Source organism: Eupeodes corollae, chromosome 1 (assembly GCF_945859685.1).
Source record: "Eupeodes corollae chromosome 1, idEupCoro1.1, whole genome shotgun sequence".
Classification (NCBI taxonomy): Eukaryota; Metazoa; Arthropoda; class Insecta; order Diptera; family Syrphidae; genus Eupeodes; species Eupeodes corollae.
In genome coordinates, this window is record NC_079147.1 from 173,137,606 (window position 1) to 173,165,484 (window position 27,879).

The window sequence follows — 27,879 nt, forward strand, 5'->3', positions numbered from 1 at the left end:
CTTAACAAAACAACCTACACCTCCAGCACAATAATCATCATTTGTTTTAGCAAAAAAGTTATAACCTGGCAAAAAGTAATCATTTTTAAGAAAACCAATTCGAAAGTTTCTTTTTTTGCGAAAATTAAAGACCTATCAAATTTTCTCATAATAATAGGATGAAAATTCATGTTCGACTCCAATATTGGCTTCAAACTATATTAAACAATATATAAGCCTTCGGTAAAATTTTGAGAAAAATTGAAGTGACCTTTTGTTTAAAAAATTAAAAGCTTCAAAAAAAAAAAATATACTGAAAATTGGTAGAAATTTATTTTGATTCGAATTAAAAATTATATTGACGTCAAATTCTTTTCATCTAAGTCTAAATACTGTTATTAAAGTTAAAACAAATACAGATTGGATTTTTCTAAGAACAAGGTTAAGGTTAACTTCAAAATTCAGCGCAGAATAAAATCATTTTGAAGTCAATGTTTTCATTTAATTAAGAGATATCAAGAATCGAATATCATTGTTTACCAATTTTGCGTACTATTTTTTGTATATTTTAATTATGAACTAACTGTTGCATTTTTATAAAAAAAAAAATGCTGAATGTCGGAATTCATATTTTCTATCAGATTAATTTTGTTTGAAGCCAATATTTTTAATTTTTTTAAAGTTGTTTGAGTCAAAATTCAATTGATATCATCTTTTAGTAAGGATTTTTAGGTTTTTTATTTTTGTAAAGAAAATTGTCATTTCGAATTTTTCACAAAATTTTACCAAATGTCAAAAACGTTTTCTTCTTTGCATACAATTATTTTGGAAAAAATGATTTTTTTTCGTAAAATAATCGAAGTGAAAGTTATTTCTTACAATACGTAACCGTCTGGTATCTCTATTCAGAAAGGACATATTTGTTGGAAAACGACTGTACATTTTTTTGTAACAGCTTTTAAGCTATTAATTTCTCTATCACCTTTAATAGATCAAATTCGATTATTTTGACTTTCAATTATCAAAAATCGGAGCCTGGATGTATTTTATTATTATTATTACTCTGATTTGAATGTTTTTAAGAAACAGAGGGCAAATAAAGCCAAATCACCTGGTTTTGATGTTTGTATTATTATTGAAGTAAATTATGATTCCAAAAAGGATAATTTAAAATACCACCTGTCTTAAGAGAAATCAAATAAAACGCGAAAACAGAATTTTCATTTCGAAAAAAGTTGGATTATCAACACAAAAATTATAAAATAATTGTCCGCTCAAACAACTGATACATGTTTTTAATTAATGTAAAATGACAGAATTTTGAGTCAGAATTGTTTCCGTCGTGCTACAAAATAGCTTACAACTTGTTAGTACTCCATTTTACCAACCCGAGATCTAAAGCCCCTAAAACTCAAAAATAATTCTAAAACTCAATATTCTTCTTTCCATTAAAAAAGAAATATTAAAATAAACATAAATCACAATAAAGAAAGTTGTTCCTTAGCGAATATCTATTAACAGTGTAATACTTTATGTCAAAGATACAGAAGCATTTATTGCTCTTATGGAAAATTTACAGAACTAGCAAAAAAATAATATAATTCAACATAAATTATTGTCGCTTGAAAATGGCACATGTTTGAGAGTATACATTTCAAATAATCCTTCTCGGCACATATCAATGTGCACATAAATATCATAGTTAAGAAATGCAAATTGTTATATAAAACATTGAAATATTAAATTGAAAAAGAAAATAACAAAAAATATTTCGAAAAACAACCATCTACAATATATACGATCGCATGATAGGACAAAGAAAGACATTGACGAGTAAAATAGTTTCCGTTTGGTTTTCTCATAAATTGCAAATGCAAATTTTTGAAAACTCATGACATAAATAAAATCTGAGTTTATTTTCATTTTTCCCGTTCACTTTATAGAAGATTCATGCATTCAGTAGGTATTTTTTGGTACCGCATTTTATAAACGTATATGAGTAGGAGCAGCACCTACTTCAGCGATGCAATGGAGCTTTTTGAAGTATCCACTGGTAATGTATAGCATAAATGCACTGCGCACAGCATTGGATATACCACACATGTATTACTAAGGGATGCGGTTTAATCCTTTACGTTTAGTCTTATTTTTCTGTTTTTTTTTTTTTTTTTAAATTGTACCCTCAGGATATTGTGATAAAGAAAAACTAGGTCATATTTTCTTCTTATTGGAAGAATAATTTTATAGCGGTTCAAATTTTTTCTGAACAAATGGGAAATGAAGAGCTCAGCCATGAATGGTTTTGCATTCATATACACAAACGAAGATGTCATATATTTTTTTATTGTATTTCAGAAAAAAAAGATAATATAGAAGAATATAACTTAAACTTTGTGTAGGTGTTTTTCCTATGTATATAAATTCTGAATTTATTTCATATGAAGCAACGCACTATGTAACATGTAGGTAACAAAACTTGAGAAAGTGATATATGATAGTTCTAGAAAAGAGTTGGGAAGAGCATTATATAACTACAATGATATAGGATCATATTTTTCTAGCTTTTTTTTCAAATTTAAGAGCCACGCATTTAGGTATATCAAATTTGGGTTTTTACAGTTTCTGGATCAATTTTTCGATTGACATTAATTTAAATTAACATGTCAAATGAAATTAATGCTTAAGTTGCAATCATGCATGCAAATAAATATAATCTAAAAAGCAGTTTTGCCGTAAAGCTACTCTTAATTCACGAAGTCTTAAAATTAATTAAACACTGTATCTAATAACACTCGGTTTATGTTTGAAAGTTTAAAATATTTAGAAGTAATGCATTTCTTCACTTTCTATTATTGAATTAGAACTCGGCGTAAATTTACTATTGCGTTTTAAGGAATCTGTTTGTTTACGACGCTTGACCGGCTTATATCGAACAGCTGAATCTTCTTATGTGCATTACTATTCCAACGAGGTATTATACAACGGGGCTCGAATCAACAGAATTGACAATTTCGTGATAAAACTCGTTCGAGGTCACATTGCAAGAGCTATGTCTTCGATCAACAATTTAATTTTCGGGGCGTTCTATCCGAACGACGAGTATTTTGAAAGTGCACGATTGAGCGGCTTCATTCCACCAGAGGCATTCCTCTTTTTAGAAATATGCTGTCTGATACAGGATAGATTGGCAGTTCTGCTAATCTACCACGTCAGACGAAGAACCGTGGATAAGCGACACCCATACAATCGGGACGTCATGGCACAAGGCGGAGCAGAGCTGCTTCGGTTCAGTATTGCTGTGTCCGTACGGGACCGAACTGATAGGGTGAAGCAGGAGAACCAGTTTTGGTGGCTTCAATCGGCACTTGATAGTGGGTAGTCGGGATGGGGTTTTAAGTCTTGGCCGGCTTACATACTTGCTTTATAGTTTTAGGGTTTAGTTCAAAGTAGAATAGGCATGGTGGCACAAAAAGAAATAGATACAAAATAAAAAAATAAAAAAACTTTCAAAAACATGGAATAAAAAAAAATAATAAAAAAAAAATATCAAAATATGAAAAAAAAAAATTTAGATAGTTAGATTTGCTGCTGTGGTTTTTCTAGTTTTGAGTAGTTTAAAGGTAGAATAGGTAGTTTAAGTTCGTTTTAAGTTTTATTAAAGGACCTAATGTTAAGTAGTTTTAAAGTACAAATAAAAGGAATATTGATATTAGTTTTTTAAATTTTCTAATGAATACAAAAATAAATGAAATTGAATTAAAGTTAAAATAGATCTTAGGACTGAAAGGCATTAGTAGTTAGTGTTAGGTCCGTTCGGGTTCGGAACTCAATTGAGTTATAATTTTTTGATAAACCGAGTTACAGAAGTTAGAAATTTGTTATTGGTAGTTAAGGAAACTCGACAGATTAATAAATTAAATTTTAAAGCTTTTGCGTATTGCTAACAAAAATACCTTACGCTAAAAAATCATACGAATGATAAAAAACTAGTCTTAAAATTTTTACAATTTTGAACTTTTGTGACCACCAAAACTCATACTTAACTCAAGAATTTATTTTATCTACTACATTATTAATACATTAATTAAATTGTATTCGATATTTGAATGTATCTAAAAATATACTTAAACACTTAATTACAGTTAAGTATTACGATTTTCTCACAACTACAATAGGTGTAGCAGAAAAAGAATCAAGAAATGTTTAAGGACTTCATCGAAACATTCCATGGTGTCCATTCAACTGAAATTTGTTATTTTTTTCTGTTTATTTTAAGCAAACAATCTACGAAAATGAAAGGGTACTTGAAAATTTCTTGCACCAAATATGGCCCAAGTAAGCAATTCCTTAAAGAAAATTACAAAAACACAGTATCACTTGTGGTTTTCGTATACATACCTACTATGTTCCTATACCTTCTTTCACTATATCTTTACATAGTAATGTAAGATGTGATCCTATCATACCAACATGAATATAAGTACCTATAATATACTATATACGTTCTTAAAGATGGAAACAAATAGAATGAAACGAGGAGCATAAAAATATATAATAAAGAAGAAAACTGAATAAAGATGACTCCAGCTTATGGCACGTGCCAAAAAGACCAACATTAGAAAAGCCAGCTATGAATAATTTCTAAAACAACATTATAAGCATGACGCTAGGCATCATGCACACATATAGTATAGTGAGGTAGATAGGTAGGCCATAAAGCTTATCGAAAGAAGAGCTTCAGAAAATATAAACACAGTATAATTTATGTGACCACGTACATATGTATGTAGTTTTTTTTATCGTATTTTTTTTTTTGAGGTGACACCAGGTCAAAGGATTTCCCATAGTGGTGATTCTTTCCGAAGATATCAACAGAACTTTTTATTAGTTATGCACCATAATTCTGAAGTTGGACCATCATCATAAATAACATCCGCCATATTTTCTCTCGCGCAGCATGAATCAAGTTAAAGGACATTTTTATATATACCTTTTTTCGTCCTGTCGCTGTCGAAGAGAAAATTTACTACCCTCTCTGAAATGGCTTCGCATATCAGTTTTCACTCGAGGGACTTGCTGTTGCGCTAGCAAATAACTTACTAGGTATACAAAACAAACAAAAAACCACACATATACCAGACACACACCTGAAAATACATAAATACATACGTAAGTAGGTACACAAAACATACATACATGTTACATGAGGAAATAAAAAGGATGAAACCAGTTAAAGGTACGAGAAAGAAGGATTTTATAGAAAAGAAAATAAGGTCACAACACGTTTATGGTCATAATTATTTGTATACACATTACAATTAACCCTACGGGCGCATTTGAACTCCTTCAAAACTTATACTTACATATATCTGTCTTAAACGTACCCACCTTTTTACCTACCTTTCTAGTTTCATTCTGTATATATGAACAAGAAAAATGTATAGTCCATAAAGTTTGGCATAAAAAGGCTATGTTCGAGGATAAAAGCTTTTTTGTCATAAAAATTTCAAAGAATTTCGAATGAGCCCTACAGGAGATCCTTTGAGTTAGAGAATATTTACACAACAAGGTTGCAGAAGTTATAACCAAGAAGAAAATTGAATTCGCTCGGCTCGCTGTACGCTCTGTCGGTGTTTCTATAGGAGTTATTTTGCTTACTTAAATAAATAGAAAATGGGGAGATGGATTTGCTTTTAAATAGCTGAATGGTGCGCCCTGGTCTCTTGCAAGAAAGAAATCTGAAGCTTATACTATATATAAGACATCTCTATCAGGCTAATTGAAGATGATGAAAAAGTCTGAAGATGTAGTTTCCATTTTACGCCTTAAATACTTAAGTTCAAATAAAAATGGTAAGCTCTTATTGTCACAGTAGTGTATTTTCAAAAATATTTTAAAAAATCTTAATTTTAAGCAGCCGCTATAGGAACCCATTTTCATAAAAAGTACTGAAATTTACTATTAAACTAAAAAAACTAACTTTCACTTAATTTTAAAATAAAAAAGAGACACAATGTTTTCTATAAGATGAAGTCAGTTTGAAACCTATATCTGTAATTTTTGAAAAGATGTTTGAGTCGAAAATCATTGTTTACCAACTTTAAGTAATATTTGTTTAGGTTTTTAGTTTTTGGAAAAAAAATTGTCAGTTCGTTTTTTTTTTTTAAATTTTACTGAATGTTGGAAACAATATATTTTTAAAGATGAAATCATTTTGAAGACTTTATATTCAATCTTTAAAAAATATTTAAGTAGAAAATAATAAGAAATTCGCGCACTCTTTAAATTCTAATTTGTTTTTTTTTTTTTGTGTTGGCACACATGTTACGATCATATGTTCCAAGTTTTGACTATTATACCATGTGTTATTTTATGTAAGAGGCATAAAGGTTAGACTTGTATTTGCGTACACGGCGATTTTTGAGATTTGCTCACAGTTTTCTTTGATTACCATGGTGTTGTTCATCAAGAATTCTTACCCCCAGGGCGTACGGTAAACAAGGAGTATTACCTTAAGTTTATGCGGCGTTGGCGTGAATCAATAAGCAAGTTTTTTGGCTCGAAATGTGGAAACAAAATTCATGAATTTTGAACCATGATAATGCACCTGCGCACAAGTCGTTATTAATGCGACGTTTTCCTCTTCCTTAAATTGAAAAGGCCCATTAAGTGACGAAGATTTGCCACGATTGAGGATATGAGGGCCGCATCGCTGAAGGAGCTCAGGGCAATACCCAAACATTCATTTCATAAGTGTTTTGACGACTGGAAAAAGCGCTGGTACAAGTGCAATGTATCAAAGGGGCATTATTTTGAAAGGGATAACATAATTTTGGATAAATAAATTAATTGTTTTTAAATTAAAAAATTACCTTACTTTTTGATTACAACTCTTAATTCTTATTATTCTGTTCTAAAAATTTCGAACATATTGCATCTTTTCATTGTTAAACACTGTGCATGAGTTTAAAATTACTAACTGGAAATCTTGTAGGTTAGAATAAAGTTAATGAGAAACTTGTTGAAAATTTTGTATTTGCTAGTGTGATCTACTACAACTGAAGTGGTATGGATTCGAAATCCAGATATGTTATAAAATTATCCTGAATTCTTGTGAAAAGTTATCAGCAAAAGCCAACCAGGCCCCCAGATTCTTGCGAATCGATCCTGGACTTGCATTACATAATATACAATACCTGCTTTCAAATCTCCAAACAGAATTTAGTCACCAGTTAAAGAAGTGGGCTTTTCTTGGGATGCTTGCCATGCGCTCTATTTTAGAGACATGGCCCGATATTGATTTTGATGAGGCACAACATTGGTGCTAGAATTAAGTGAATTGTAATGTTTAAAAAAATTTCTTTGAATTTTTTGTTCACTGTTTTTTTTTTGTTCAATTGTGTACCAAGAAGCATTATCCCACTTTAGGGAGAGATTTACAGTTTTAATACATCAAATGAGGGGGAGGTCGATGAGGTTTTATTTTTTATTTGCTGTTTTGTCAGTTTACATTTTATATACATATGAATATTTTTTTCGTTTAACATAAAAAAAGAAATGGCATAATTAATATGCCTTAGGCATATTATACACACAATCACAAACAGACACTCAAGGGAGCTGATGGCGGTGTAGCCGTATTTGTATTATCCTCCGACATGAAAAGACCATATCCATGAATAATGAATGTTTTTTCTTCCATATCGCATGAGCAACTCAACAAAAAAATACAAAAACAAAATAAATAAAATCTGTTACAATATGATGTTATGATTCTGTGTACCTTGTATCCAGTACCCACCTATACCTACCTACTCTGGAATCCATCAGAAATGGCCTCCAGTTGTAAAAGTGCTTATCAATTTTTAAAATTAGCAATTTCATTTTGTATCTCCTTAAAACGAAAAAAGGAAATAACATAAAATAAAAAAAAATAAAACAAAACAAAAGAACTGAAACTAAATAGGCAAAAAGAGATTTGAAAAATTCCATCATCCAAGGATCAAGTTAACGGACAAAAAAAAAACGATGTAGAAGACAAAACAAACTCAAATTTTTCGGTTGGAAATCAATCTTATCAAAGTGGAAAGTTTTCGAAATTGATTTAATTCCGTCGAGGCAAGCAACGGTCGTTTGGCCGGAAAAAAGGTGAACATTTTCACCATCCACATTTCATTGGTGTATCGCATGGAAACAAATCGTAGATATGCGAAGTTTTGATGATGGGGACAGTAGTTGGTCGGTCGGTGGAAGAACGAAAATTCCAAGTGTTTTGTCGGATAGACACACTCAGATAAACCACACTTGTGATTGTGAGTAGTGAGCCGTTGTAGTCCTGCTGGTTCTGGCTGTGATGTAAAAAATATGTCCTGCATTTTAATAATAAAAATCATATCGTGCGGAGACAATACAAAATTCCATGCGGTCTTCGAATACTCGTAGTTGTTCTCAGAGTGGAAAATACTTATAGCTTTTTATTGCAAATATCTGATATGGAAAGAGGGAGTATAGGGAGGATCACTTGGTACCTTTTGGTTAAGTGGTGGTGGGAAAATAACTTACCTTGCGTGCTGGGGGCCAACGTTGCCCATGTCATGTGCTGAGCTGGCTGTGATTTGAAAATCCGCTATAGCACCGGATTCCATGCCGAGGGGATTTTTACATGTCGCTGAAATGGAAGAAAGTACAAACAAATATGAGATTTTTTTTTTATTTTATATATTTTTATATTTTTGTATGACGTTGTGCTATATTATGCATGAATACTGTAAATGAAGTTAGGATAGGAAAGCGTAGGTGCAGGACTATAGTAATCTATAACAAATGGAAGGATCAATAGATTACAATATGTACGGGATTATTTAAAAAGCAAAAAATAAAATTCCAGTAAAATTAACTGCTTTTATTGCCACGGTGCCACTTCGTTGTTTCATTGAATTCATTGTGAAACATTTCAACACTCTACCATGAAAAATTGTTCGTTGTAAATTTTAAACGATTTGAATTCTGTGTATAATATAGAAGGGTTACATTTTATGTACTCGTACGCGTGTGTCTCCTTTTTGGTTCTCTGTTTATAGAGGGTCTGGGATTATATTTTGGGGCAACCGAAATGGTTTTGTTTTTAAATGTGTTATGAAAATTATTGTATTACCCATGAAGATTTTGTCTTTAAATCACTCCTTGGCAGGTAGGCACTACGAGTATTTACCCCCGAAGTTGGAGTTGAATCGTTAATAAGTGCCCTACAGAAATACATATGTACCTATTTAGTATGCCTGCAGATATGCATTTTATAAAACAAATATTTTTGTTCAGTAATTTTTTTTATACTTGTATATAAGATGGGCATTTTCTTTTAAATAGTCATGTTATACGCTTATCTGAGGACTGTCGTGATAAATGTCTTGGGTTGAATCCCCGCCTCTGCCACCTAAAGTTTTTTCACGGGTCCTGTTTCTTGCAAGGATTTGACGATTCGTCCAAGAGATCCAAGAGTAATTCTTGTCATGAAAAGTGCTTTCTCAAATTAGCCGTTCGGATTCGGCATCCCTAATAACATTACTCCGCAGTCCACAATGGTTTAGAGTTGTAAGTTACTAGGCAGCAGTTCTCAATTGACTGTTAATTTTTCATATTTGTTAGCTTTTGAACTTATTTCGGAAATACTTTGTTTTGTTTCTCAGTAAGTTTAAATTGTCTTATAAAAATACAAAATGAAACCATATATCGCACCTCCGGTGCAATATCGACGCAATTGCAATTTTTTCTGAAATTGAGTTAAGAACGCCATAATGTCCCAAATGTCAAGTTTTATCCGTGGTAAAATTGACGTGATTGTATCTTTGCTAGTGCCCAAAAGAGGCCACTTTTTTGTTTGACACAAAAATTCAAACTATAAAATTTTTCGGAGCAACAAAGTCGTAATGTGCCTTGCGCTCCACAATAGTTCAAACCCTTCACAAGCTTAAAAATGAAACAGGTGAAAGATATAAAAGGTAAGAATATGAACTCTAACTCACTGAATAGTCAGCTATTTTTAGGACTCTTGAAGTCGATTCTGTAGGCCTATTTTAGGGCGATATAGTATTTTCAATAAGCAAGCAAACTTTAACCGTGATTCCTGAACATTTAAGAAAATTGCATTTACGTCATTATTGCACCGGAGGTGCGATATGTATGTATGTAATTTAAATACTGATAGTAATATTGGCGTGCAATGCAATTAAAATTAAAGAAAATAATTTTGAGACATTTGAAACAATTAAATTTAAAATGGAACATAAATATTAGAAGGATTTATTTTGCTATATTTTTTTAGTTAGGGCAGGAACTCTCGTTATTAATAACCAAATTAGTGTCAATGCAGGTTTTTTCAAATGTTTATTATGGAAGAGGGAATCACTGTTTTCCATATTCCCTTCGTATTTTTCTGATTATTTTATCCCTTATTAAATCCATAGTACCAGTGGCGTAATGGTTTGTGCGTAGGACTGTCATGCTAGAGGACTTGAGTTCGATCCCTACATATGCCATCTAAAGTTATTTTCACAGGTTTTGATAAGAATTGACAAATCCTCCAAGAGTAATTCTTGTCATGAAAAGTGATTTCTCCAATCAGCCGTTCGGATTCGGCTTAAAACTGTAGGTCCCCTCAATTCCTAACAACATTACTTGCACACATGAATGATTGAGAAATTTGAGTCACTAGGTCCTAGTTCTCAACGGACTGTTGCGTTGTTTTATAAATATAAAGTCTCCAATTTTGTCTTAATTTAGTCTTGAACAAAATTATTTCTACTATAACTATTTATTAGTGTCGATTATTTATCTTTGCGAAAGTAATATTCGTTTTCTTGCTGATTAGCAAATTCTTTTAAAATGAATTAAATATTTTTTTAACATATTTTTCATTAATTCGTGGTTGCATCTATTTTCATTAGATTTTTGTATTCAAAAATGTATACTTTATTTTAGCATTTTATTTAACTTAAGAATTTATTTAACGAATTGGTATGGAGTCCTTTCCAAACAAACAACTGCTTATGGTATAAGCAATAATTTAGATTGAAAATAGAAAAATATTCAACGTCCTATCCTGACTACACATTATTTTTTGTTTCTTAAATGAATTGTTAAAGGTGTATTGTGGTTAGGACTAATACAAAATCATTTTGGTAAAATTTATAAACTTAAAGTGCAGAAGATCCAAAAAGAGAATAACTGAAGTTCATTACTATGCAAGCCTGACCTTTATTTATTTATAAAGAGACTATTAAATAAATTTCTACTCCTTCACTACTACTGTGTTAGTTCCTAAAAAAGTTTCAGATTCCTAACGTTAGACATTATTTTTGATATTAAGTGAAAAAGTTTCACTATATCTTTCCTCATCCTGTCCCAAACGCTACCAACATGCATTTAATGTCCTTGAAAATAGTAATGGGTGCGTTCGCGTGGGTCGGCGGTAATGGGTCGTGCGTGTGCAATGATTGGTTGCTACATAAAAATAAAACATGCGGTTGGTTACCTCTTCGACATGATTTTTGCGACCCTTCTCTTCAAATGATTAATGAGACTTAGAAAAAAGGTTTACAGATTACACTCGTATGTATACACTCGTATTTTCTATTCAATAAACTAAAACAACGTAATTAATCGCAATCTAAACGCCATCCAACTCTAGAACCGAGGGGGAGCTACAAGGTCATGTTGGCGTGACTTGAAACTTAAGTTTCTCTCTTTGATGGCAGAGTCTTTCATGTGGTCACGCAATAAAAACAAAACAAAATTGTATGAAATAAAAACAAAAACAGGTAGGTATTCATCATATAATTCAACATTCAACCAATGCAACTCTAGAATATTCTAAATACTCATTCTTACCAATATCCAAAGCTCCTGTTGGAACGACGTGAAGCAAAGCCCAAGCCCATGTTAACAAAAGCACCTGAACAAAGCAATTTTTGCTATTGGTGGGGCTGATGTTGGTGCTGATGCTCCACACCTTCCTTCTCGCACTAGGTCCGCTGCGTTGATGAATGACGTTGTTGATGCCGCTTCTGCTTTTGCAGATGTTGTTTCTGCCACTGCCTTGTTCGCTGCTGCTTCCTTTGCCAGTGCCTCTGCGGATGTCGCCATCAATTCGATTATAAAAATATTTTCCAAGCTGAATTGTTATGGCTGCTGTCGACGGTCTGATTGCTGCTGCTGCTGATGGCGTTATCGTCCTTTTTGTTGGTGGAAGCATTTTTTCGCTGACCGATGGGGGGGAGAAAAAATAAGACCCGGTCTATAAGACTGGTGCCACCGAAATCATTGCCTCGTTCCTATCACCTACTACGCCTGTCTCTTTCCCACAGCGCTTCTAGTGTTTTATTGATCCCAAAGCAAGCAAAGCAACTGGCTATAGAATAAAGCTATGCGTGGAACTGGAGTTTTGCTTCTTTTGTTTGTATTTGTTTGAAGTAGGCCAGCAAATCCCACAACGTGGTTGGCCTGCTTTTTCACTCTTAGTTATATTATTTTTTGTGTTTTTTATGTACTCAATGGGTTAACTGTTAAAAGCATTGGACACATCAACTTGGTGGCATTGGCGGTGGCAGCGGCATCTAGTACAATTGCACATGTTATTGAAGCAAAAGACACAATTTTGTATTCTGCGTTCACTTGGTTGGTGTAGAAGTGACCTAAAAAATGGAAGAAGAGATGGAAAAAATAAAGAACTATGTTATCGATTTTTAATATGTATGTACATACATGAACTCTTAAAAATTGTTTTAATTTTGTTTTAAAATAAATATGTAAGTTTTTAACATTCCGAAAGAAAGAAAACGGCTTTCCGATGCCAAAGAAAGTTTTTAAAGGAAACTGATTCAGGACATCTTATGCGACAAATTAGGAATTGCATTGTGTTTATGGTTAAAGTAATGAATATTGAAATGAGGTATGGTTTTAAAAAGGCTAGTGAACAGTTTGCTGTTGATTTATTTATCGTAGTTAAGTAAACCTTCTTTTAATTGCTATTATCGGCCATAATTATATGTAAATAACAGCCGTAATGCTAGGTGCTAGCTTTGATTTCATAAATGCAATCTTATAAGCTTTAGAAAAAAAAAACGAATACATTGGGTGGCGCAACATAGGCAGGGATCGAGGCCCAGATCTCTGGCATGACAGTTCATCGTACTAACCATCATGCCACTGGTGCCGCGGCTTTCGAAAATAATAATATTAAAATTTGACCCCAACTTTACTGAGAAAGAACTTTTCCAAAAAATGTGTTCATTTTTCCAACGAGAGGTGAAGGTAAACTAGAACACAGGGTTTGAAATGTCTCTACAGTCATTAAACACTATAAAGTGGAGTATTTAAACATGAAAATTAGGACACGGCATTATTGTTACATGTTTTCAAATTTAGAAGTACCTGTTTCAACATTGTTTTTATAATTTGCCAAATTATTACAATAATTTGATAAAGACATAAGTTGATACATTAAAGAATTATTTTATAATTAAATTAACAAAACAAAACATTTTTACCAAAAACATAACAATGGAAATACAATATTAATATTGAAAAGTAAGATCCTTAATACTAGATTTTTTTTAGCAAAGTGTCGAGACGGTAGAAGAGATCTGGCAAAAGTATTTACTATGGTGGCTAAGTTTGTGAATAAGATGGCAACAAACTTACACATATATGTATTTGTATGACAAAAAACCAATCACCCATGATAATCAATCAATGTAGATTAAATTAAGGAAACATACCAATATTTTTAAGAATCTGATTGAAGTTTTAATTTTGATCATGGTCACTTCCGATAAGGAAAATAATTAGTATGGTTCACTCAGGCGTATGTACACTTAATTTTTTAAATTTATTTGTACACTGTCAATAACTAGGATGAGGCCACATATTTTTCAACCGATTTTCGTTCTTTATACCTGCTGGAAATTTCGTACCAATAAAAATTTACTACATTTGAGTAGGTAGATATTTTCTTTAAAAAAGTTATAAAAATAAGGGGTTAAATAGAAAAAAAAGTTGGAATTTCCCTACATTAATTAAAGAGCTACTTAAAAACAGTATGAAAAAGTGCGTCACTTGGATGAGGCCACATGAAAAATCTTATAAAATATCAAAAAAATGAAAGAAATGTTTACAGTTTTTGGTTTTCAAACATTTATTTATTAAGTTTTTCTCAATTAATAATGAGTATGCCCCCCATTTTTCGTTATGACCTATATTAGACGGTTTGGAATGGAATCATAAAGGTTTTTTAAATAGTCAAGTGAAATCTCGTCCCAGGCATCACGGATAGCTTCAATTAAGGAGTCCTTGTCTTCAAATTGTCTACCACCTTCATAAACTTTTCGAGATAGCCATGCCCATACGTTTTCGATTATGTTCAAGTCTAGTGAATAGGGTGGCCATGGCAAAAGCTCTACGTTTTCTGATAAAATCCAGCTTTTGACAACCCTGGAAGTGCGGATGGGGGATTGTATTGTTGGAAAATCCAAGGCAGAGGTCCAAAAATATTTTTTATCTTCGGAAATGAGCGTTCCAACAAGTATTTGTAGCTGTTTCCGTTCATTGTTAGAGAGAGAAACTCCAATTCGATTTTGCCATAGTAGGTGATAGCTCCCCACACCATAACACCTGATGTACGGCTGTGATGTCTTCCCAAAATTAGTTCCTCTTTTCTTAAATCATGGAAATAAAAGTTGTAACCATCGGGGCCGTCAAGGCTAGAATTTTTTTCATCCGAAAAGACGACGCGTTTCCATTGACTGCTCCGTTGCAAAGTTCATTCGCAGCTCCTTGTGTACTTGCTTTAGAACAGGTTTCTTTTTGAGTTTTCTATTCTGGATAGTACCATCTTTTCTTATTATCCTTCGGACTGTCGAAATACTGGCTGATACTCCGCTTTTGGACCTTATTTTAGTAGCTGATTGAGTAGAATTTGAAGCAATACGTAAAATTAACCGCTTTTCTCGGGATGTTGTTGCTTGGGCTGTGCGTCCTTTTTGGTTTTTTCCATAGTTTTGAGGATCAGCAAAATAGTTGATTACAACTGTCTTACTTCTGTTCAGCTTCCTTGCTATTTCTCGGCTTGAGAGTCCCATTTCCTTGAAAGCATCGATTTGTCCTCTTTCTGCTACTGTCAACGTCTTTCCGGAACCCATTTGTAGTTGAAATTATATAAAAATAGTTATTTGTAAAACGTTCTTAAATATTGTAACCCAAATTTTGAAAAAAAATTGCTGATCTGAACTTCTACAACGAAATATTCGCAATGGCCTCATCCTAGTGACTCACTTTTTTATATCCTTTTTAGGAAGCTCATTCATTAATGTAGGGAAATTCAAACGGCCTTTTTAAATTAACCCTATAATTGTATCACTTTGTTTTAAGAAAATATGTACCTACTCTCATGTAGTAAAATTTTCCGGGTTAAACAAATTCCAACAGGTATCGGACCGAAAATCGGTTGAAAAATATGTGGCCTCATCCTAGTGATTGACAGTGCATAAGCTTACACAAAATTAAAATTTTGGACTTAGAATAGATTTTAGTTTAAATTATTTATTTTCAGCAATTTGAACTTAGTTTTTATTTTGTTATTTTATTTTATTTGTTTGTTACTAAGTTTTATTATACTAAAAACATTTTAAGGAAATGTTTTATAGCATTCACTTAAAAATATTGTGTTTATATTTTAATTATTATGTACTCGTATTTGTATTGTTGAGTGTGTGAAATTTAAGATTTTTACTTTTGAAAACGAAAGGCAACTATTTTGTACTCATTTTTTTTAAAGAATTAAGCATTGAAGTACTGCATTCAACCATGCATTTTGGTAATAATTTTCGCAATAATATGAGGTTTTAGTTTAAAAACTCTTTCTTACTTACCTTGCATAACTCGATGCAATTGATGGACACAATTTTTTATAACGCATGCTTTTAGTCATACACAAATATTTTTGAAGAATAATTGTATAGTTAGAAAAAATATTTTACAACAAATTATGGTGAAAATTAAATAAATAAAAATAAATTGGGTGGCGCAACAGTCCGTTTGAGAACTAGGGGCTAGTGACTGAAAACTGTCAACCATTCCTGTGTGCGAGTACTGTTTTCAGGGATGGAAGGGACCTACAATTTTAAGCCGAATCCGAACGGCAAATTTGAGAAAGCACTTTTTCATGACAAGATTTACTCTTGGAGAATTTGTCAATTAATCGCAAGAGGCAGTCCCCGTGAAAAAAACTTTAGTTGGCATAGGCAGCGATAGAACCCAAGACCTCTCGCATGACAGTCCATTGCACTTTTTTTTTTTTTTATAAATTTTTATTAATTCATTCTTAAACCTATCTTAAAGCTAGACAAAAATTCATAAAACTAACCTAATTTTCCATAACTTACAACTAGCTTAATGGTCGCACGCGGACACTCTAAGTTAAACTATGACACTTAAAACTAATGCCTTTCGGCCCTAAGATCTATTTTCCTTCATTTAAATTTTATTTATTTTTGTATTTATTAAAAAATTTTGAGAAAAAACTAATATCAAGGTACTTTTTTATTTTTACTCAAAAACTACTTAAAATAAGGTCCTTATATAAAACTTAAAGCTAACTTAAACTACCTATTCTACCTATAAACTACTTAAAACTAGAACAACCACAGCAGTAAATCTAACTATCTAACATTTTTTTTTTCGTGCCACCATGCCTATTCTACTTAAAGAAGTATGTAAGCCGGCCAAAGATTAAAACCCTATCCCGACTACCCACTATCAAGTGCCGATTGAAGCCACCAAAACTGGTTCTAATGCTTCACCCTATCAGTTCGGTCACGTTCGGACACAGCCCTACTGAACCGAAGGAGCTCTGCTCTGCCTTGTGCCATAACGTCCCGATTGTACAGGAGTCGCATATCCACGGTTCGTCGTCTGACGTGGTATATTAACGGAACAGCCAATCTATCCTGTATCAGACCGCGTCTATCTAAAAAGAGGAATGCCTCTGGGGAAACGAAGCCGCTCAAGCGTGCACTCTCAAAATATTTGGACATTTATTTTCAGTTTCCAATCGTTGCAATATCGATGAATCTTGTCGAAATCACGCTGCAAGATAATTCTAATAACCTCAACCTTTCGGGCCGTTCTGTACGCAATTAGATCGTCGGCGTACTCAATCGCCTCGTAAGACTACCTATCAGATCGCTGGTGTAAATGCTGAAGAGAACCGGCGAATTCACCGCTCCCTGTTGATGACCATTTTTAATTGAGATTGTTGTGGTAGAAGTTACTTTGCCACTTTTGACAACAATCTTTCTACCGTTAAGCATATCATAAAGTATATACAACAATGGCTTGCTAATGCCAAGCCTGCTCAATTTTAGGTAAAGACCCTCTAACCATACGGTGTTAAAGACCTTTTCCAAATCAACCAGAACAGCACCTGTGCATTGTTGTTTTGATTTATTCCATTGGAATTCAGAAACGAGTTTAGACGCAGCATGAATTATGTCATGACCCGCCTTGAACCCGAACTGTTTAACCGGAATTATTTTGTTGTCCGCAGCCCACTTAGTCAGAGCCCTATTAATGATTTTTTCGAAAACTTTGCTGATGCTCGGAACAAAACTTATCGACCGAAGATTTGACGGGTTGGAGTTGTCCTTTCCCTTTTTCGGGAGAGGATGAACCACAGCGGTCTTCCAATGCACTGGATAATATACATTATTCAGTGCATTGTTGAAGAGTGTGTCTTGCTTACATCGGTAAATGTCTTAGTACAACGTTGGATATACCATCGACACCTGCTGACTTTTTATTTTTTATTGAATTGAAGATGAGCTGAAGCTCAACCTTCGTCACAAACAAGGGACTTGGTCCCGTTTGCTCGCCGATTATGGCATTTGCCAAGGAATCATCATTGATGCATAAAACCGCAGTTCTTAGATCGCCATTGTGTCATATCATTTCGAAGGTAAAAGTGATTAAGTAAGGCTCTGTTTTCCAGGTCGTGGTTGGGGCGAATGCTAACATTCACCTTGTACACTTGCTGGAAAGCAGCTCCCACCGCCTCCACTTTTTCCTTCGGATCTTCAATTATATAAAAGTCATCGTCAAAGATGGCTTCTTCTGGATCTATTTGCGCTGTCCTGAGTACGTCTCTGTTTTCTTCGGTTTTTTGGAGTTTCAGACTCTGAAGGTCATTGTCGTTCTTTTTCCTGAATATCTTGTTGATTTTGGGGAACATACTAGGGTCACTCGAATTAATTGACCGGATCTTGCGGTCCCAGTACTTGTTAATTGATAACCTGTAGTTCTCCTTAATCAACATATTTACATTTTTTATTGATGACTTCAGTGTCCTAACCTCCAAGTCGTGTGGGTCTGTAATTCGTCTGTACAAGTTTTTGAGTCTTGTCAGTAAGCCACTCTTGTGCCTTCGAAGTGCGTCAATAGTCGCGTTTCTGTTAGCGTCCATTTGGTCCCGTTCTTTGTACTTTGGTATTGTCCGTTCCATCGTTCGTTTTATTGTTTCGTCCATCTGTTGTAAATGTTGGTCAATTTTTGTATATGTCAGGTTTCCGTTGTTTGGTGGGGCTTTGTCACTCGAACGAAGTTCACTCGCTAGGGCGTTTGTGAAACGAGGCCAACGCATCTTACTGTAATTATAAGAATCACTTTGTCTGTTACTGTCGGGATCGAACCCAAGACCTCTCGCATGACAGTCCATCGCACTAACCATCATGCCACGGGTACTACTATGGTGAAAATTACTAATTTTATATTAAGAATGTAGTTTTTAATCACATCTCTGTATAAAAACTCGCTGATAAGAGGAATTTCCAGTAAAGGGGAAATTTATACGGAATTCCAAATTGCATCGAGGAAAAATCAATCTAAATACTTTAACGCCAGCACAATGTAACTTAATTTTAATCTTCTCCCCGATATTGCTTCTAGTTTCTCGCCATTTACATACATATGTACAAGTCTACGCCATGGCAAATATATGAAGATGCCCGCAGGTCGTGTAGGCGGACTGGACATGGACAAATATAGCAAACAACCGACTACCGTTCAATAGAGGGAAATAAGAAAAAAAAAAACACATCTAAACATACACTCACACAAGCAAACCCACTCGAATTAATATAGTGACTGTGAGCTGTAAAGAACCATTGAACACTGGCTCTGGCTTCTGCCCTTGTGTCTCTTCACTCTCACAGTAGGTAGACATCTATGGACGTTCATCAAAGATAGAGCTAATATGCTAGAGCTGTGGAGCTGGTGATTGCTGCCACCATATCTGCCACTATACTATTCCCTATGTACACATACATACATGTATACCTAGATATACTGATTGTTATAATGCGCCTGTGTTGCTGTATTTTGAAAAAGAAGAGGAGATATTATTAATTTAAACTGTAAATGAATCACGACGAGCGCGACGTGCGCTTCTCCTTTTTCCGGAGCCGAATACCCAAGGCCCAAACCAGAGTAAGATGGAGCGGTGCACCATAGTGCAGCAGCAACAACATCAAAGGATCGAGTACCTGATGTTGGATGTGCTGCTAGATGATGATGACAGCAGTTGTGTTGTAGTGGCGGGAGGCATCGTGACGGCCGGCAATAGCAACATCAACGACGAGCGACGTCGACACCGCGGCAGTGGGCAGCGGATGCAATGACACACTACTGTACCGTAAGTATATCTATCGGTGAATCTGCTCCACTGATTTATCTTTGATGAGCGAAACTGGCTGCTGCTCCATTTTTCTTTGATGGCCCTTTTTTTAACAGCAACAACATCGGCTATACAGCATATACTTTTGTAGTAGTAAAGAAGCGCATCAGTTGCAGCAACGGAATTGTGCTTCATTCTCTGAAGTTCTGATGGCCGCCGTCCGTATCTGTTTGATAATGATGGCGAGTGGCAGGTTTCCTTCCCCTTTCTCTCCCCCTTTTAGTGCAAATATATATATGAATAAGCTCTTTCATCTACAGCAAAGATGGGTTCATACAATCATGTATTTATATGGTGGTAAAGTGTTCGTTAAGGACGTTCTATAGAAAACTAAAATCAGGTGAATTTTAAAGGAAAAGCTATAATTACAAAATGATATAAGGATATCGTTTAATCGTATTTTTTTAATTATATGTTTCAACATCAAGGGCCATATTATTATTTTTTATGGACGCATATTACATTCTCAATATAATAATATGTTATATTTATTTACCCTTACATGCGCAAGTACTCAGTTCTTACCTTACAAAGAGCGATTTAATTCGTTGTAGTCTGATCTAGCATAAAAAAGGAGCATTTTCGATATTGTATTTATATTTTTCTATTCGAAACAAAAGTGCTCGTAAACGCGATAATTGAAATCAATTATAATAGCATAAGTAAATTGGTTACAATGTCTGCAGGGCGTATTATTAGAGGGTATACAACCAATACGATCAAGCTTTTACTTAAGCGATTCAATTTAATAGAAATTCTAAATGAGTTTTGATTTAATAAAAACAAATTATTTTTGATAAGTTCTACAACCTTTAAAAGTAAAATAAAAAACACATTTTTAAGTTTTTTTTTTGTTAATGAGTAATTTCGAATTTGTGAATTTGAATGCAATTTTTAAAACTGATGTAAAAGTTGACATCTAAATTTTTATCATAGACGGTTATCCATTTTACGGTTTAAAAAGTAAATGAAAATAAAACACACATAAAACATTTATTTTCATCATATTATATTTTTTGTTATAAAGTTTGAGAGTTGACATAATTTGTGAAATACTACATCAGTTAAATGACCAAGATACGAATCGTTGCAAATATAGGTTCTTTTGAGCTGTTTTTCGACAACTTTTTCACATACGATTATATTGGGCGGTTTCTCAGCCATAACTCCACGCATGTTGGTTTTTAAGTGCTAAAGAGCTAAAGGTTATCTGCATAAACACGGCCTTCCGCGTAGCCCTACAAAAAATAGTCCCGCAATGTCAAATCGCATGAACTTACGACAAGAAATTACGTGGCCAGGAAATATCTCTTGAATAAATTGTAAATGTGAAATGTGCTTTATTTTAAATTGATGTATGTACGTAAAATTGCGACCTGCATTTCGTAATCCTTAATATACTTTTAAATAAACTGGACTTATTACTTATGATTGACCTAAAACGTTTTCAACATAACGAACTCGAGCGCAAAAAGATAAATGAACAAAAGTGGGAATGACTCTAACTAGGGGCAAGGGGTGAGGCCTCTTAGAATAAAAATGTACCTCGAGTTTTATGCACCTTTTAATACTTCAATGAATAGGGCAATTCCGAAAAAAAGTCTCTTAATTGGATAGAACAACTGCGAAAGAAGAAGAATCCTCAACAACGAATACAAAATAAAATTAAAAAAGAGCTTCTGTTGAAACGTAGTAATGAATCAAAAACGATGAAATATAATATACATACATATGAATGTATTTTACTTTTTCATTTCCTTTATTTGCGTTGCATACTCCTGTGCTGAGAAAAAAAAGCAAACTAAAATAATAAAGTAAAAACGGAATTAACAAAATAAATCTCCTTAATGGGTGCATACTCTTGATAATTGAATAAACATACCTGGTGCAAGAGAAATAGGAGTGATAACAGAGGTCAGGGCCTTGCTGAATATGCATATTGCATATAGTATATGTATATAATCTATAAATTAAAGTGTACAGTCTTGAAGGTTCCCAATTTCGAATAGATCTTAATAAATTAAAAAAAAAAAACATTTTCATTGGTGTCAACTAATGCAGCCATAATAAAGATAGTATTTATTTATTATTGAAAAAAGATGCTTAAGACATAAATATTTCCCAAAACTATTCAAAAAATTGAAACGCAAACACATTCTGAGCACACGGCTTTGTCAATAAATAGAATAATATTAATAGGTACAACAAAGACACTTTATCCGCATAGATTAACTATAAGGAGTCCTTTCTAATATGGCCCTTAATTACTTCCTCTGTTCGGTTTTTATCTATTCTATGTTATCTCGATAAGTAAAAGTTTTTCACTTTTGTGAAATGGTCACTTAAAATGATTTTCACTGTTTTTCTCTCAAGCTAACAAGTAAATCGACGATTTTGAAGTACCAATTCTTTGATTTTTGCTTTGTAAATAACGTCAAAAAATCAGTTGATTTTGAAGGCTTTGTTGTTTGCCTCACCTTCAAAATTTTCTCGACACTATTTCAATTTGTATTTTATATCATAAACTATATTTTAAACTATTCGACGACAGAAAGAACCACAACTTTGAAATAGGATAAGAAACAAAATGCTGAACTTACTTCAAAAATTCTCCTTAAACTTAGAGATGCCAATTTCACTAAATTTATTTTCAATAAACAATGTGGACAATATGCTCAACCAAAAAAATAAAAACTGTGAATTTTATTTTTTAAGATACTGAAATATTGTGTTCTGGAAATTAAATGTTCTTCAAAGTTAAATAATGCATAAATATAAACTAAATAGGTTAGAAATTCGTTAATGAAAGTTTAATAGTTTCAAAAAATTTTCAGGAAAAGCGAAATTTAAATATATGCTTATAGTATCTGGGTCATAACAGTTCTTTAATGTTCTTCGGTTTGCTGGCATAAACCATACTTTTTAAATAATTCCCTCAGAAGAGAGTCTAGTTCGACGAACTTTACAAATCTATACTTTTCCATAAAACCGGTTCTAAAAACTTGCTCTGTAAAAAATTGATTGCAGCAGTTGCTATTTGATTTGTCAAATTGCACAATTGGTCCTTCAAAGAGAAAAAAGTTAGATTTAATTAAAACAATTTAATTATTATTTTCAACAATTTTCAAACTATTCAATTACATAAAAGATTAAGAAAAAAATATTAATTTTATTCTATTTAAGAATGATCGGTGTTTCCATGGGATTCATTCAATGTTGAAATACGATGCATACAGATGGCGCACCGTTTACACATTTTTCGTAAATAACTTAAAAACAGCGAAGAATTTATTTTTAATATAATAAATAAAATTAATTTAGCGAAAGTACTGCATTAACAACGTTTTAATATCAGATGCAATTCAATTGTTTAAAAAGTATTTCACTGACAATACCTCTTAATAATCGAAGAATTAATCTAAATTTGAAACAAATTTCGAAAACTAAATTAAGCTCATAGAGATCTTGAAATGTTTGATTGGACTAAACAATTAGATGAACTTTGATTATTTTATCGTAAAAGACAATCACGATGCCTTTTTGAGAAAAAAATTATTATTTGCACCGCCTGAATGTCATGAAAGGTTTTAACGATTTATGTGTTGCCCATTTATCTTGATTGCATCGCATCATAACTGCCACGGCCATGGTATGAAAATAAAAATAGAAATAAAATCCTATACAAATTGTGGCTGCAATTTCGTTGCGGCGACAGCTACGCGGCGACGAACGACAAGTGAGAACAACAACGACCAAACACCAACCCAAGTCTGATTTATTTTCTCAAAATTTAATTGAATTATTTTATATTTTCTTTTTTCTTTTAAATCAAACTCGTTAACCCTAAAACTATTAAGTTGATTGCTTAGAGCAGTTTGTGTCTGTGCGGCAGTGATCTTTTAGAAGACCGAACTTGACTGTTTGTGTATCCAATTATAGTTGATCGCAGGGGATACAAAAAATATACCTTATAGTTTAATACGGTTAAGGCGTAGATATTTTGTACTAGTATAAAATTAAATTTCATAACGCATTATATTGTTTGCGAGTCTACTGTGAGATATTTTTATATAGTGGCATAACATCGCACAATAGAATTTAAATTGATTTAACCACTAGCTACTATAAGATCTGATGGTACGTTTCATTTCGTCTGTTGTTTTGTGTTAGAATTATGTGAAAAGGGGAAGATTCTTATAGGGAGAGAGATGTGGTATGTTCTTTATTGGGTTAATTTTTTGTTTTCTATTAAAATATAAAACAAACAAGTATTTACGATAACGTATGTATGTATGTATGAATGTTATATTATATACGTATGTACATTTATTTCGATAAAATTGTGTTTATTTTTGTGATTTGCTGTCGACTTTGAATTTAATTTTAAATAAGTGAGTTTTTAATTCCTAACGCATTGTTCACACAGGTAGCTCTGTTATGAATTAAAATCCTTTCGGTTTCCGTGGTACACCCTGTACCACGTGGCGCACGAATCTTGTTACACGAATAAAATGGAATAACTTTTGTCTTGTGTAAAGAATTGTCTTATTTTTTTTTTGATTTTGCAGGTTAAAGGAAAAAATAACGGTTTCCGTTCAAAGGGAATGAAGCGGGAGTTTGGCGGTACTCCAACGAGTAAATGGACAATTACTGGTGAACATGTTTGCCGAATCTAGAAGCATCGAACGAAGACCGTGCTATCGAGATCCCAATATTCGTATTTAGGATACAATCGCAGCTGTAGCATCGGACATGCAGACAAATCCAAGCTTTTTGATTTGAAACTTCTCAGTGCAAATTGGAGTTAGCAGTCGGTCACTACAGATTATACTTCAAGATGACTTAAAGTGGTTTTCACATAAAGTCTAATTTACAAGCAAGTTAAACTCTCAGGATTTTCCTATACGCGGGGAATTTTGACAAAAAATGATTGCGCTCGCCTAAGAAGACAACTGATGATGATGAAGCAAAATTGTATTTGGAGTGGATCAAATCCAGAAATGGTCCATGAGACGGAACTGATCCCAGAACGAGTAACTGTTTGGTGCGCAGTTTCATATTGAAGATATCAGTGTAACAGTGACTGTCAATGGTAACCGTTATCTAAAAATGCTCAATAAGTTTTTTTACATAGAACTACACCCAAGACGTATCCCATTGAAAAACAATTGATTCCAACAAGATGAACCAACTACATATTCATTTGCAGTGCAGTACTTGCACCATTTCTGTGTGCGAGTACCTACAGTTGTCGGAGATGGATGGGACCTACAGTTTTAAGCAGAATCCGAACGGTTAATTTCAGAAATTATAATTTTCATGAAAATAACTCATCTTGAAGGATTTGTCAATTCCATGCAAGAATCAATACCCGAAAGAAACTCTAGATGATACAGGCAGGGACTGAACCCGAGACCTCTGGCATGACATTCAAAAGTACAGACATACATACCACGGCCATTTTCGTACTATCATATTTAAAAATAGTTACCTATTTACAATCAAATTTTACCAGTGCCACCTGGAGCGTCTAAAAAAAGAATCCACCTTGTTGTGCTGCAATTGAAACGTTAATTTGATCATATACATTTTGTTGTTCAGCAGTAAGCAATTGTTCATTTTCCGCACCAAAAGTAGCCAAAGAAGTCTTATCGAACTGGTGTTCACGTTGAACATCGCTGTTGATGATGTCTACTGCTGGGCGATTCGGCGCTGGCATTAATGACTCGTTGTATATTTCGGCGGAGAATTCAATATTAAGATTTTGATTAGTAATTCTAGTCCGTTGCAAAAAATTTCCTCACTCATTGAGTCTTCATATTTGTTCCACAGAGCAGATGCATCAGACGGAAAACACGTTGTCAATATTAATGAAAATAATTGACGAATTTGTTGTGGAGATGAGCTCAGTGCTGCATCTGCAAGTGTGAGATCCCAATGGTATCATCCTCCAATAAATGTAACTAACGACACGCATCGAAGAAAGAGTCGTATGAAGTAATATTGACTTTTCGCAAATATTGGAAGGACGTCGGTCGGATAACCGTCCATATTGGTGATAGTATCAGTTTCACATGGTTTTGGAAAATGTTTTGTACATTTTCCATTATCCATACATGGCGACATCATGTTTAGAGTGCCACATGGACCATGGATCATATTTGTAGTAACAATGTTAAACAATTCTGGATCAACATTCGGATCTGGAATTTCCGCTGAAATAATTTTGTCAATTTCTTCTGCGCGTATTTTATCCACCAACCAAATTAAAATATTGGCATGAGGTAAACCTCGTTTTTGCCATTCAACAGAGTAAAGCCAACAACGCGTTTCACCAAATACCGAGTAATGTGTAATCAAATTCATCAAAGATTTTAATTTTTGTTTAAAGACACATGCAGTGACATCATGACAGTGCATCGATGTTTGACCTGGCAACAATAAACTTTTGATTTCATCCCAGTTTGGATTACACGTAAATGTGATAAAAAGATCAGGTCGGCCGTATGCACGTACGTAAGTCATGGCATCTTGAATATATTCGATCCAATGTAAAACATTCCAAAATCAACAACTACTAATAAATTAAAAATTAATTAAAAAAGCATTGTCCAGCGGACAAAATTGTGAATCTAAACTATTCTCAGACCCCCTTGAACACACAAAAAAAATTTCATCAAAATCGGTCCATTCGTTTAAGAGAAGTTCAGTGACATACACACTCACAGAAGAATTATATATATTAAGATAACAACTCAATTTTTCACTACTTTTTGCAAAAATATTGGCTTTAATATTGACTTCCGAACATTTAAGAGATCTAGAGAGGACCACTTCTGAAAATAATGTTGAAACCGAATAGAAATAGCTCGCCATTAACCGTAAACACATCTCCTTCCTCATATCGCAAGAAATAATGACCAATGATGTCATCAGTATGTACATCGCTCCAAAAAATCAATTTGAAGGGCTTCAGGATTATTTCTGCCTTGTTTTTTTTTTTTTAAAGCAGACGGCGCTCAATGATTCATAACAAATTTCCAAACCTTTGTGACAAAAAAAAATGAACATATTATTACAGTCTAAACTGTTAAACCATAGACAATTACCATCTGATCGTGAATCACCTTAATTGAATTGACCTGAAAATGCCAATTACTCCAAAAAATATTACACTGGTGCTTAGACAAATGTAAGAAATTAAACAGAATAACGTACGTATTTTTTCCTAATAATTGCATTAAAAAAAATAAATTAGGTGACGCAACAGCCCGTAGAGAACCAGGGCCTAGTGACTTACAACTCTCAACCATTCCTGTGTGCGAGTAATTGCAGGGATAATTGCATTATTTATTAAAATTACATGGTACCTTTACAGTTGGTAACAAAACTGTCAAATAAAGCCAATTCACAAATATGTATATATTACCTTATACTAAACATGCTATACTTGTATATGAACGTTATATTCTGAAAATGTCATTTAAGCTAAAAATAGCTTATCACTGCGAAACAAATAAAAAAAGCTATTTGTTACTTTAGCACATCCTGACAGCTTTCGTTTGTTTCTGTTCTTCTTCATTGTTTATTTTTTTATTATTTCTTGTAAGTCATTTTATATACATCATACCTATATGTATGGTATATGTATAATGAGTTGCTAGGGTATTTTGTTGACATTTGCACAAGTCACGCGAACAAAAAGCACAAACATAATACCAAACCCGAACTCCGAACAGCTCGCAACCATCAGCACCAGCTACAGCACACTTAAAAAGGATGTTCCTGCGAAGGACTTTTGTTTCATCATGTTGTCGTTGTCGTGTTGTGTCATTCGTGACTGTAGGCATTTGAAGCTCATGTTCCATGATTCCGGAACTATGTTATTTTTTGCAATGCGATTTATGGTGGCGCCAATGTCAGTTAAATGTCAATTTTAAAACTTAAGCACTTGATGGACATAATTATTGTCCCAGAATAACATAGACTGGCAGGCTTAAGCTAAAATATCTATAAATGTAGGTACAGGCTATAAGTCTACTATACTTTAAATGATTGCCATATTTATTCTCTTAAGAGAAAATATACTTGTCACGTTTCAATGGACATTGACAATATAG

The 27,879-nt window shown here is 33.4% G+C and overlaps 1 protein-coding gene across 4 annotated transcripts in view; it reads right to left on the bottom strand.

Moving 5' to 3' along the window:
• The window catches only part of LOC129953995 (discoidin domain-containing receptor 2-like), a 226,297-nt gene that overhangs the window by 159,558 nt on the left and 38,860 nt on the right, over nucleotides 1-27,879 (bottom strand). For 3 of the 4 annotated variants that reach the window (XM_056067575.1, XM_056067574.1, XM_056067576.1), the window contains exons 2-3: nucleotides 11,866-12,668; nucleotides 8,542-8,647 (exon numbers count right to left, since the gene is read on the bottom strand). In XM_056067575.1, the coding sequence (XP_055923550.1) occupies nucleotides 8,542-8,647; nucleotides 11,866-12,229 (470 nt within the window). In that variant the 5' untranslated portion in view covers nucleotides 12,230-12,668. The remainder of the gene's footprint in view (nucleotides 1-8,541; nucleotides 8,648-11,865; nucleotides 12,669-27,879) is intronic. The other variant, XM_056067577.1, reaches the window with a different exon arrangement.